The sequence below is a fragment of the Rhipicephalus microplus genome, chromosome 3 (genome assembly GCF_043290135.1).
Source record: "Rhipicephalus microplus isolate Deutch F79 chromosome 3, USDA_Rmic, whole genome shotgun sequence".
NCBI classification, from domain to species: domain Eukaryota; kingdom Metazoa; phylum Arthropoda; class Arachnida; order Ixodida; family Ixodidae; genus Rhipicephalus; species Rhipicephalus microplus.
In genome coordinates this window covers 264,009,841-264,022,950 of record NC_134702.1, presented here as the reverse complement: position 1 = coordinate 264,022,950, position 13,110 = coordinate 264,009,841, and the positions used below count along the sequence as shown (strand labels likewise).

Sequence of the window (13,110 nt, the reverse complement as noted above, 5' to 3'; positions counted from 1 at the left end):
TATAGTTTAGAACAAACAGCTTTCTTGTATTCTCGGAACAGTGACAGCCATAGTCACAAGAGTGTTTTATTGCAAGCGAGAGGCACCCCGATGAAGAAGAGCAGCAGACAGAGAGGAGGAGGCGCATGCTCAGAGGAAGGACTGGGAGGATCGGTGGCGCGGGGCATTACCGGCCCTCGAGGACGCCTCGCTGCCCAGGGTAGAGCCGCTCTGCGAGGCTCCCAGCATCTGCAGCCGTGCACACTCGGGAAGCTCCCCTTCTCCCAGAAAGGGCGTCTCGGTGCCCGTCGTGCCCATCACCAGCACATTGCGCTTCAGGTCAATCAGGCACTGAAACAAACAACAGGGTTCGGAAGGAGGGTCGCACTTACAAGCACTCATGTACAGCTTGTGTGATATTTATTCTGCTATTTATTCTGCTTCACTTCAAAATAAAATTTTAGTTGCAAGTCAGTGTTTCTGTCTGTCGCCCTGTTTGTTGGACTCTCACTTCATCATCATCAGCCTGACTACGTCCACTGCAGGACCAAGGCCTCTCCCATGTTCCGCCAGTTAACCCGATCCTGTGCTTGCTGCTGCCAATTTATACCCGCAAACTTCTTAATCTCATCTGCCCACCTAACCTTCTGTCTCCCCCTAACTCACTTGCCTTCTCTGGGAATCCAGTCAGTTACCCTTAATGACCAGCGGTTATCCTGTCTACTCGCTACATGCCCGGCCCATGTCCATTTCCTCTTCTTGATTTCAACTATGATATCCTTAACCCCCATTTGTTCCCTAATCCACTCTACTCTCTTCTAGTTTCTTAACGTTACACCTACCATTTTTCTTTCTATTGCTCGCTGCGTTGTCCTCAATCTAAGCTGAACCCTCTTTGTAAGTCTCCAGATTTCTGCTCCGTAGCTAAGTACCGGCAACATACAGCTGTTATATACCCTCCTCTTGAGGGATAGTGGTAATCTACCTGTCATAATTTGAGAGTGCTTGCCAAATCCGCTCCACCCCATTCTTATTCTTCTACTTACTTCAATCTCGTGGTTCGGCTCTGCAGTTATTACCTGCCCTAAGTAGACATAGTCTTTTACAACTTGAAGTGCACTATTACCTATCTCGAAGCGCTGCTCTTTTCCGAGGTTGTTGTAATTACTTTCGTTTTCTACAGATTAACTTTAAGACCCACCTTTCTGCTTTCCTTGTCTAACTTCGTAATCATGAGTTGCAATTCGTCCCCTGAGTTACTCAGCAATGCAATGTCATCGGCGAAGCGCAGGTTACTAAGGTACTCTCCATTAACTCTTATCCCCAACTGTTCCCATTCTACGCTTCTGAAAACCTCCTGTAAGCACACGGTAAATATCATTCGGGAGATTGTGCCCCCCTGCCTTACACCCTTCTTGATTGGTATTCTGTTGCTTTCTTTATGAAGCACTATGGTAGCAGTTGATCCCCTGTAGATTTATTCCAGGATGTTTATATATATTTCATCGACGCCCTAATTCTGCAGTGTCTGCATGACGGCTGATATTTCTATTGAATCAAACGCCTTCTCGTAATCTATGAAGGCTATGTATAGTGGTTGGTTATATTCTGAGCATTTTTTATTACCTGATTGATAGTATGAATGTCACTTCATATGTGACACCAATCTAGTGGCATGCTCTTCTACTCCTTCCAAAAGTTACTTTTCTCTTTCTCCTTCATCAGGGGAGCAACTTCTGAAACAAGATTTGGAACAATTTTCGGAGCCACAAAATATTCCTATTGCAACACTTGAGTGCACATTTGGGGCAGGTTAAGGAGAAGAATTCAATTTTTTAGCACGAAATCCCATTTGTAGCAGCATAACAAAGGCCTACCTTCAGAAAAGAAAACAAAAATGTGTGCAAACCATGCAACATCAGCTACTCTGCTATATCAATAAAAAGCAAAGTGTTCAACCACTCCACAGCGTGAACAATGACAAAGTCCACGTTACCATTTGCAATGCCTGTCAAATCATTCGACAGGCGCTGCAAATGCTAAAGTGTACCAGTTAACCTGGCAACTTCTAAATTCCAGAGATATGCAGCCAGAGTGGTGGTGAAAAGAGAAAACTGGGGCAAGTTCTTGTTCTTCATTTCTCAATGCCGCTGAAGTGTCATGAACAGCTCCATATTCTCGCCTGTAAAATTTTTAGATGCCAGCAAGCATACTAGTACTCATGAATATAAAGCGTATGCACGCACGATCAAAGAACGAAATGTTCCATGTGGCGTGAATACTAATAGCCCCTTCTGAAACATAGGATGCTTTTCTGCACGACACCAGTGTACTGCGGCTAAAGTGGCTTAAAAACTTCTGAACGCATTAGAACAAGCCCACAAAACTTTACCACCCCCCCCCCCCCCCCTCCCCTTCTTTTTTGGTGGGTCAGGGTTACATTCTGAGCATATGAATTTCGAGGTGGGGGGGGGGGGGGGTCAGCAACTTTTTCAGGCGGAGAGCAATGATTGCATGAATGAAGCCAGTCCGAAGGGAAGTGGGGCGGGGGGGGGGGTAGCTTCAGATAAGAAATGACAAGCAAAGAGGTGGAAAGGGCGGGGGGAGGGGGGGGATTCATAACATTGTCATGTGCCCTACAGTCCACAGGTTGTTGCCCCCTGGTTTAGATGATGCCCAAGCTGCAAGTGGCCAATCTGGCCTGCATTTCCAGCTAAAATTAGCGCAACTGAGAAAACTGGCTGCTCACATTTCAGCTCTGAGTGGTGCAACTTTAAAAAAGCATCATGGTTTTGTGCAAAAATAAGGAGTTTTATTGATTGCTTGATAGATATGTTGGGTTTAACGTCCCAAAACCACCATATGATTATGAGAGACGCCGTAGTGGAGGGCTCCGGAAATTTCGACCACCTGGGGTTCTTTAACGTGCACCGAAATCTGAGCACACGGGCCTACAACATTTCCGCCTTCATCGGAAATGCAGCCGCCGCAGCCGGGATTCGAACCCGCGACCTGCGGGTCAGCAGCCAAGTACCTTAGCCACTAGACCACTGCGGCGGGTGGAGTTTTATTAAGTTGGCACAACTGGCGCTGCTGTTGTACTCTTGCTTCATGCTGCCTTTCATACACAGTAAAAGGTTGTTGTTTGGATTTCACGGGGCCAGAAAAAAATGTCCCAATTCACTGAATTCCAAATTATCAAAAGCATCTGGAAAAAAAATGTCATTGCATCAAGTCACTTCCATTTTCTTGCAGAATAAATAGATGATGTACTTCTTTTGTATAAAAGAAGCACATAAAAGCCGCAATGCTTGTCATTTGGAGTCTTCTTTTACCCCAATGTCTTAATTAGCTCAAAACATATTCTACACTTTCACCTTATCAAGTATTACCACCATGTATACATGACGGTGCTCCTTTTTCGTTGATAAATGAAAGAAATTTGCCACTACCACCGAAGCCTTGATCACCAATACACTTGTACATGGCAACCACTTTTTTTTTTTGAATGCCTGCAACCAATGAGGTGTCACACGCACTGGCAAGTGCAAAGAGACACAAAGCTTTCTAGTTATCCTGTCTTTATTGCTGGGTTCGCAGTAATGTCAATCGCAACGCAGTGCCTCGTTTCAGTTAGCCACAAACATCATTTTTGTTCTCTTGCACCGCTTTTCATTCAGTGTGCTCCCAGAATTGTCCAAATAAACTGAGTTGCAGTCAAATATTACCAAATCAGTGTGTTTGACACCAGTAAACAATGTACAGCTGGCCAGGATCAGAGAATACACCCAAATCGTCAATTTTTCCAAATTCACGAGGATAGAGTAACTGTGCGTAAGCACTCCATGCTACTGGTGTTAGGCGTGTCAATGCAACAAGGTGGTCTCTTTTTTTTTTTAGTATTTAATGCAGTCCGTAGGCATAGCAGGAAAGGCGAGAAAAGGGAAGCCAGTGAAAACAAAGTTAACAGGTTATACAGCGAGTTTTTTTAACTATTTGACGCTACAACTGAAAAACAAGTACATGCTAAGTAGGGTGAATTAAATATACACTTCTAGAAAAAGAAGTGCACACATTTCTTGAAAGTAAGTGAAAAGTCGTAGTCAGGAATGCCTTGTTCAGGAAAAGCATATAAATAAGGAGTGTTTGAAAAGGTTAGTATAGAGGTATTCACAAGGAGAGGTATTCACAAGGAGGCAAAGAAGTTGAAGAGGGCTCACCTGGTGCCTCTTGAGCATGTCAAGGCCGAGGAGCATGTCCATGGGCTGCTCCTCCAACACCGAGAAGGACGATGTCAGGAACACACCTTCAATCTCAATCTGCACTGCGCTCCAGGAGAAACAGTGTCATATTGCAAGAAACTTCTCTTGAATCTGTGCTTGCACATCAGTACAGGGACTATGACAGCCCCAACACAGCTGAGACGACGGCAAAGCAGTGTCAAAAATGCGCAACAACCCACACATAAATAAGAGCGGTTCGCCCATCTCGAAAGACACATTCCTGTAATGGAAGTGCAGGGATCAAGTGCAGTCAATCAAAGACAATTCGTCGACAAAGCAAAAAACTTTTCACACATTTTTTTTTTTTTTTGTCTTCTAGCATTGTAACAAGCTAATGCTAGATAGAAACAAATGACTAACAATAGGTGCCATACAGTCGAACCCATTTATCTCGAACTATACTGTATATCAAACAACTTCTGAATACAGTATAGTGACCGTGAGAATATAATAGTGAATATTACTATTACATCAAACAAGAATAGCAGTGACTCCGAATACAGTTAAACCTGGATATAACAAAATTGATAAATTCCTGGAAGAATAAGTTATAAAGGGAATTTCAGCATATGCAGGTCTGATACAAAAATTCAAAAAAATAAATGCACAAATTGAACAAATGTGGAACTGAAGGCAGAGCTAACCAAAACATATATTTAGCGGAAAAAAAACTGCGTAAACAACCAGCCCAAATTAAGATGCCAAAACTGCGTTATTATTGCAATAGCAATTATATGAACACTCTCGCTGGTTTCTGCCGTCGCTGCCATGTTTCGTAACAAGTCCAAATTGATAGCATGCCCCCTTGCATCATAACTTTTACGAGCGGGTAAAAACGTGCGAGTGCTACTGAAGCAGAGATCAAATGAGCCAGCCCATCCCTACCGCCTGGAGGGCGCATACGATAACATCCCCCGTGTGTTAGAACTGCCGTCGAATGCCAAAACAAAAGAAAACCAGCCATCTAGAAAGAGCAGGAAAAAATGCGAGGGGTGGTGTCGCTCGAGCAGCAACGGTGAACTTTGGTTCTAAGGGTGCGGTTGCGATCGCTGGCCCGCATGCTATCTCAGCAAGCATCAGTGCGCTTTCAACGTGAAAGACTGTGAAAAGACCACTTCTCCATGAAGCAGCTGTATTTGCTTACACCAACGTTCTGTAGGAGTTACGTGATATCGGATCCAGAAAAGTTGGCTGCCACTCTTACTTTGTATAACATTGCAATATCTCATCGCATTCATTGCATTGCATTCAACGTGCCGCTGCGTTGTTGCCCGAGCTAATCGCTAATCGCGAACAGATTAAGCCCCATTGCCTGCCGCGCGCACACCCGTGAGCGCTTGCTCTCACCTGTGAGTCACCGGGGCCACGAACGCGTCGCCATCACTTCGCACTTCGTTGGCAGTGGGATAACCGCGGAGGATGCATGCTTGCGCCAAAATAAAAAATCCAGGGCGAAATTCCCAATCATCTGTGGCGAAAATTCGTTATATCAAGGATGTCTCCTGCTGTTACTTTGTTACATAGAATTCGCAAATTTGCTTCAAGGAAGTAACGGCGGGAAATAGAATAACTTCGTTATATAGAAGAATTCGATATACGGAAGTTCATTATAAGTAGGTTTAACTGTATGCCGAACGTCAAGCGAGGCAAAAGTGCCCAGGAAGTTTCCTGACCCACCCGCAGCGCTTCCTGACCCACCCGAGGCGGCCAATCAGGGCCTCTTTTACTGTCATGCGAACGTTCGAGTTATCTCCCTGCATTTTTCGTTCGTTGTGTTTCGCACCGTGTGCCTGTACCATGATGACTATAATGAAGAAGCAGAATTTGCCTATCGCCGTGAAGCTTGAAAATATAAATCCAGTCGAACGTGGTGAGAAGAAGCCAGACGTCGCAATTGCGTACATGATTCCAAGGAGTAGTCAGCACGATCTTGAAGAATGACGCTGAGATAAGGAATAAAGAGGACAGAAGACCCGGTGCCCGTGGTGCCCGACAGCAATGTACGGCCGTGTATGAAGACGTTGAGGCAGCCAAGTGGTTTGTTGAAGTTAGGTTCCGCAAGCACCCTGTGTCCGACCCCATGATCGAACAAAAAAGCAAAGGACATGTCTTTTCTCCACGGCAGGAAGGATTTTTAAGGTGGCTCCAGTAGCCTACAGCGATTCAAGGAAAGGCACGAGATTGTCGGCAATGCGCCTACTGGTGGAAGCCATTTCTGGAAGCTACAGAAAGATCTACAGTCGACGAGCTTGTTAGTGCAGATGATGATGTCGTGACCTCGGGTGAGCTCGAAAACAAAGACTACATTGCCAACATCGTACCAAGCACAAGTGAAAGCGGGTACAATGAGCAAAGCAATGACGTTTCTTTGCCCACGTCCTCAGAGGTGGTTTGTGCTCTCGTACTAGTCTGGTGCTTCTGCGCAAACGTGGAAGGTTGCGGCCTCGCCTACTCTTTAGACCATCTTGAGAAAGGCGTGCTGTCAGAGGCAGCGAAGTTGTTAAAACAGAAAAAAGTAAAAGACTATTTCAAGCGCAACTAAGCTAGCTTCATCAATTAAGTGCTTGCATGAATGAATCTAACGCGCACCTTTTTTCCAATTAAGCGAGTTTATAAATCGCATGCGCGTTATAATCGAGTACGAAAAAAAAAAATGAATACGGTCATTCTATTGCCATTGGCATATTCAAAATGGCCGCCCCCTACGTGCGTCCGCATGGCGCGTCGGTTATTTCTGCCTATGTGTTTCCCATGTGCGGCACTTCGTACGTGTGCTGAGGAGTTCGTCATCTTATAGTGCATTAGCATCGACGGCATGGAAGGGCCGACTCCAAAAACTCGAGTGCACCACGGTGCACCCGATGCACCACGGAAATTGGGCCGCGTCTCGGTCGTTCGGAGTTCCCAAAACGTGCGTGCGGGACAGGCGGAAACAAAAGCAGAAGATTGTCGACAGCAAAGCTTCACGCAAAGGCTTCAGTGGACCACAGCAGGGTCGGTTTCCGCAAATTAAAGAGCTGCTCGGCGAGTATGTGCTTGAGCAGCGAGCGACACAGCGGCCCGTGACGACAGAACTGCTCCAAGTGCGGGCTATGCAATTAGCCTTAGAAAAAGGTCTAATGCGGAGCCAGTTTAAAGCGAGCAGGTGCTGGCTAACTAACTTCATGAAGAAGAAAGTCTTTTCCCTCCGAAGGGGAACGGGCATATGCGAAAAGTTTTGCGGATGAGTACGATGAAAATCTTCAGTTTTCAGAAGTTCGTCCTAAACTTGCGGCACAACAATGGCTACCTGCTTGGGCAAATCTGGAATGCCGATCAGACGCCTTTTTACTTCGACATGCCTGGCACCACAACCGTCGATCGAGAAGAAGGGGACGAAGCAAGTTCCCGTGCTGACATCGGTCCACGGTAAAACTACAGTGACGGCAAAGCTCTGTTACACGTCAGATGGGCAGAAGCTTCGCCCGTACCTCATATTTAAATGGAAGACGCTCCCAAAAGGAGTCGTTTTTTCGAGTGGTGTGATCGTGCGGGCCAGAAAGAAAAATGGGTGCGCGTTGCAAATCGATGTCTTACGTTTTTTTTTTTTTTCCGTTGTGGAAATCGGGTGCGCGTTACAATTGAGGGCGCGGTAGAATCGAGTAAATACGGTATGTGTATTTATGACATCAAATTCTTTAGCATGCTTATATCGAATTATGCCCTATATCGAACTGACAGGCGTTTTTTTGCGAGTTCAACATATTTGTGTTTTCCTTAATTTCATGACGATAGAAAAGAGGACGATTCAGAATTACACAAACGATACAATTGCAAAAATACAAGCTAGGCTGGCTCCCTTTCACTTCCCCCTCTGGGAGAGACAGCTTGATCTCAAAACTTCGTGCTCATGCCTCACGCACAGCAGTGAATATGTGCTGCACACGAAGACTCTGAAACACCTTTACAAAGACGAAGCAAAGTTTAGTCATCTAAAGCATGCACGTGCTGCTGCAAAGAAAATTAAAGTTGTCTCATCCTGCTAGCATACCAAGGTGAATGCGACCAATGATGCGCTGAGTGCCCACTCCTTTGGCCACACCTGCCCACCTGGGGTCCACCAGTCGCATGATGGCACACCGCTCGGCACATGCCTGGCTCATGATGGTCGTTTGTGCACCTGCAAAAAATATATTCTCTTCTTACAAAAAACAGTTCCCTCAAGTGCATCAACAGTTTTGGACGGTGCAAGGACCAAATTCAGTCCATGTCATCGTATTGATAAGTTGCCTGTACACCAGTGCAACAAAGTGTATAAAATGCACGATGGTGGTAGGGGAGGCAAACTACTGAGAAAATACATTTCTAGGTTATATTAGAAAGGAGAAAAAACCTTACACAAGATCTTGAGAGCAGGGGCTGGAAGACAAGTCGTGCCGAAGCCTCGAATGAAATCGCTAGCAACAAGGTGTTCATGCTACAAAATATGCCTGGTGGCATTTATTTGTTCATTTATTTGTTAGATACTTTCAAGTCCCGGAGGCACAACGGAAAGACTTGACATAGCAGAGCACTTTTTTTTTCGATTTGTCTTTAGGTGACGAGACTTTAGCAGTATGTGCAAAATGGACTCCCGATAGTTCAATCCCTGGTAATTGAAAGTTCAGTTCAAATAAATCAAAAATTTTTGGCAAAGCTTCAATTTGGACTAGTTTGTACGACATTGAAATGAAGTTGGACTGAGCGAAATGCACAAACAGAAAACGGAGGACAAAGCGGACAAAGCCACTTGTCCTGTCCTCTCTTTCCATCAGTCACTTGTACATTTCGCTCAGCACAACTTCAATTTCAAACTGGCTTCAAGGCACCACCTCATTCAAACTGCTTCACTGTACACATTTAGAAAGTTCTTTTGCCCATTCATGCCAAGAAATATCTGCTGCATACCTGCCAAGTTTAAGAATTCAAAATCTGAGAGATTTCTGCATTTAGCATAAAAGATAGGGGGAGTCGATAATCCTTTTCAATTCTAAGCAAAAAAAAAAACTATTTGACAAAAAAAAGGGGGGCGGGGCAGGAGGGCGTGCTGATTAACCCCGCAAGTGTAAGCATCGGCATTTCGGTCTTAAAGTGACTGAACAGTACCGCAGAGGTATGAACATCAAAGAGAGAGCAAGAATATTCGTATTGCTGAAAATTTCATGTTTCCATACTACAATATAAAACATTTATTACTGTCAAGAGAACTCTTTTGTGGGGCACACGCGAATGGACCAATCATGGAAGGCACAGCTTGCTACCCACCCCTTATTGGTCAGGTTCTGCAGGTTAGTAGGGTCACAACAAATATGCCCAAATATGCGGCTTACACTACTCGAATTCGTTTCAAAATTGACCAAATCACTATTCACTTTGACCTTAAAATTTACTATCTCCACAAGCCTACTAGGTATACAATACACTTAATTCTAGCTTCATTCAGTACCAGGCTGTTTGCTTTGTACCACTCGTAGCTTCCAGTGAAACATGCTTTCTTCAGCTTGGATAAAAAATACTGTGCAATCATCGCCATAAATTATGAACTGACAAGTGGTGTTTCATTCTATTATATCATTTATGCAAAAAAGGAAAGAACATGCCCTAAAATGTTGCTCTGTAGCACTCCTGAAACAATTTACCTCAAGCATAATCTGTATGTGCCTATTTCAGCGTACTGAAGTCAACCTAGGTAAGAGCGATGAAATTGTGACACAACTACCTGAAACATATAATGTTTCATCTTCAAGAAACTAGCATGACTGACACAACTGAAAGCTTTACTAACATCAAGATACAATCCTACTGCCTACTACTTACTATACTTACAATATGCTATGTTTTCTCATATGATCTTTTTCTGAGGGACAGGCTCTCTCTCCGAGGAACAGTTGTATTGCGATAGTAATTATATGGACACTCTCGGCTGGATTTCGCCACTGGCATCGACGTCGGCGTCATGCACCGTATATATTACGTATCTACATATATGAAAACGCAAGAAAGAAAAAAATCCCAGAAAGAAGACTCCGGGATGCGGAATCGAACGTGGGACCTCCGCGTCGTGAATGTGAGGCGTTGACCACTGAGTCACTGAGAGGTACCTCCTTCAACGTTCAAACCGCAAGCTATTCATATCTACCACTTACCGCTGTTGGCGGGCATCACAGGGGGGGGGGGGGATATCGTGTTTTTAGCAATATCAGCAAGATGGCACAACAGTGAGCACGCGGCTGCTCTCATCTCTCACGCATACTTTGGCCCGCATAGAGAATAAGGGGGTGTACGCTCGATCGCACGCCCTTATTTTGCAGTGGGGAGAATTGTACGTCTTGGGTAGCATTTGAGTTTCGGCAGAACGATTCTGTTGTAGTTACCAGGCGCACAAGGGTGACTGCAATCGTTGCACAGCCTCCGTTCACTTTCCAGACACACCGAAGTAACAACTGAGATGCTTATTGGCGTTAATCTGTACTTGTGAGTACGTTTCATGCGTCCTTTGTGCTTGAGAAACATGGAGCAAGTTTCAATCTGCTTGTCATTCTGCGCGTGACCTTCCAATCTGTTGCTTGCCTTCATTGCTTCGCCTTTGTGGCAAAGCTAAGACTTTTTTTTTAATAAATCCAAGCTGACAGGTAGTTGCGAGACTGAATCTTGTACTAAAGCACACAATCTTGCGAAAGAACTGGCAGTACTGCAGGTAGGAAGCAGCTGAAAAAACCATTTCAATGTGAATGCATTTCTCAGTCGGGCTATGTCAGGCGTCCAGCGACGTTTGTGCGCCAGCAGGTGTTATCTCTTCTCTCTCACTCCCTCTCCCTTAGCAAAAGCTGCGGGCGCACACACTTATCCGCACCCCTAGCAACAGGAGCACATGGTGTGGGCGGAGTAGCGGAGAGTGAGTGGAGAGGAGGAGCATGCTCTGGCGTGTGAAGGCGCTTGCATTGCAGGAGCTTGGTGGAGCTCCCGCATGTGAAGAGAGAGCGTAGGATAAGGGTAGGTGCAGAGCTTTGCTCCTCCTTCTCTCGCCGTTCACTCTCTCTCCTCCCTGCGCCTTACTCTCCGGTCCGCTCGCTTGTACGTATAAATAAATTGAGTGAAGCGTACACCTTGCTCTCGACCGTTCGCTGGTTGATGAATGTGTCAACAAATCGTTACGGTACAAATCCTCATATCGTCATTAATTTATGCAATTAAAATTACTATGCTGTGTACTCTCAGCGCAAGAAATTTATTCGCATTTCCTCACATTTCCTTTCAGAGAGGCGGGGGCAATTTTCATCACCTACTTTATGAATTATTGTGACTCTAGAAGTTAGAAAAATGTGTAATTTTGTTATTGCTCAATAAATTCAGTAGACAATCTAAGAAAAATTGTAAAAAATATTTTCTCGTGGCTATGAAGTGACGAAAAAATCATTTTTGTTGTTACACACACGGGGTATATTCGTAGCAAAATCTTTTAAAAAAACACAGAAATAAGCTCGCCAGGGTAATTTTTCAGTAAAAAATGTTTTTGCTCTAACTAATCTGATCTAGATCATCTCTGATGTCGCTCTATCATCATTAGAGTCTGAACTCATTAATTCTTTGTCTGATGAGCTGAAATCCAATGAATCTGATTCGGCACTTGCGAAATAGCCACATTGAAAGAACTGCTGCTCGACTCCCTCGCAGCAAAGCAACTGGTGTGCACTTCAGTAGCATAAGCCAACTACGTAAGTGAGCGCACGGAAGAGAACTGTGTGGTTGTCCATCTGTCTAGAAAGCCAAACGAGTGAAAAAGCTATCATGATCTTTTATCACCAACAAGACAGAGTCCCCGAGACAGAAAACGCAACCCAGCAGTCTCATTTGTGTAATTTAGCACCACACAGAAATAGATGTGCTCATGCCCTGAGGAGCATATTTGGCTCGCGTGTTGTCAGGAGCCTCTAGTACCAATCGGCAGCGTTTTCTGACCACGCTCAAGAAGTGTTGCAGGGCCCCTTTATGTCATACACACGGCCAGCGCAGAAGGCACAGATTGAAAACGAAACTAGTGTTTGCCGCAACTGCTGCGCAGCAAACCGTGCATGGTCGATATCGTCTTGCTCATCGATAGCGAATACAATCCGAAGGTGCGCAGCTAACACAGCCATAAATTAAAAGCAATAACGCCATAAAATGACAAGAAGCATTATGGCTTTCCTGTCATTCCCCTGTGGCCACGGTAGTGGGGAGCTTCGTCACTTTCAGTTGCAGTTATCAGTTGGCCTTTAGCTAAACTTTGGCACGCTCGTTCGCCTCGTCTGAATATCATTTTCTTCTGTACAACCTACCCTTGCATATAACTGATAACTCCGCCCGCAAACCACGGTAGGAAGAAAAAACTACTCGCATATTGGTGCAAGGCCGCCTTCTTTCCATCGCCGTGAAGCCGTGCCGTAAAGCCAACTTGCGCACCAAAGTTATCGTATAACTAACACCCCGACTTGAGCTTCCAAATTTTTTGTATATTTTAATCACGTTATACGCGAGAAAATACATTCACTCAGTGTTCGGCCAAGTATATCTGAGTTGGCGAGAGTTGAATGCATGCGCTTGCAAGCACCAAAGAATGAGTCATAATCATCAGATCTTACCGAATTTCGTGGTCTAAAAATGAAATTTCGCAACAACGAAATTCCGCGACAACGAATTTTTCCACACACCCAGTAAATTTCGTTGTAGCGGCATTTGACTGCAGTAGGGCTATGCGTGTTGTTGCTCCTTAGGCCTGGAAATAAAGAGTGCCGGGTAGCGCATGTGTTTGTCCTTTGGGTCTGGAAAGTGCCGTATAAACCGGAATATA

At 44.8% G+C, this 13,110-nt stretch overlaps 1 protein-coding gene across 4 annotated transcripts in view; it reads right to left on the bottom strand.

Annotated features, from left to right (window-relative positions):
* Positions 1–13,110, bottom strand: part of rngo (DNA damage inducible 1 homolog rngo) — a 116,950-nt gene that overhangs the window by 25,555 nt on the left and 78,285 nt on the right. For all 4 annotated transcript variants that reach the window (XM_037419759.2, XM_037419765.2, XM_037419744.2 and 1 more), the window contains 3 exons: positions 8,293–8,421; positions 4,200–4,303; positions 171–330 (listed from right to left, as the gene is read on the bottom strand). In XM_037419759.2, the coding sequence (XP_037275656.1) occupies positions 171–330; positions 4,200–4,303; positions 8,293–8,421 (393 nt within the window). The remainder of the gene's footprint in view (positions 1–170; positions 331–4,199; positions 4,304–8,292; positions 8,422–13,110) is intronic.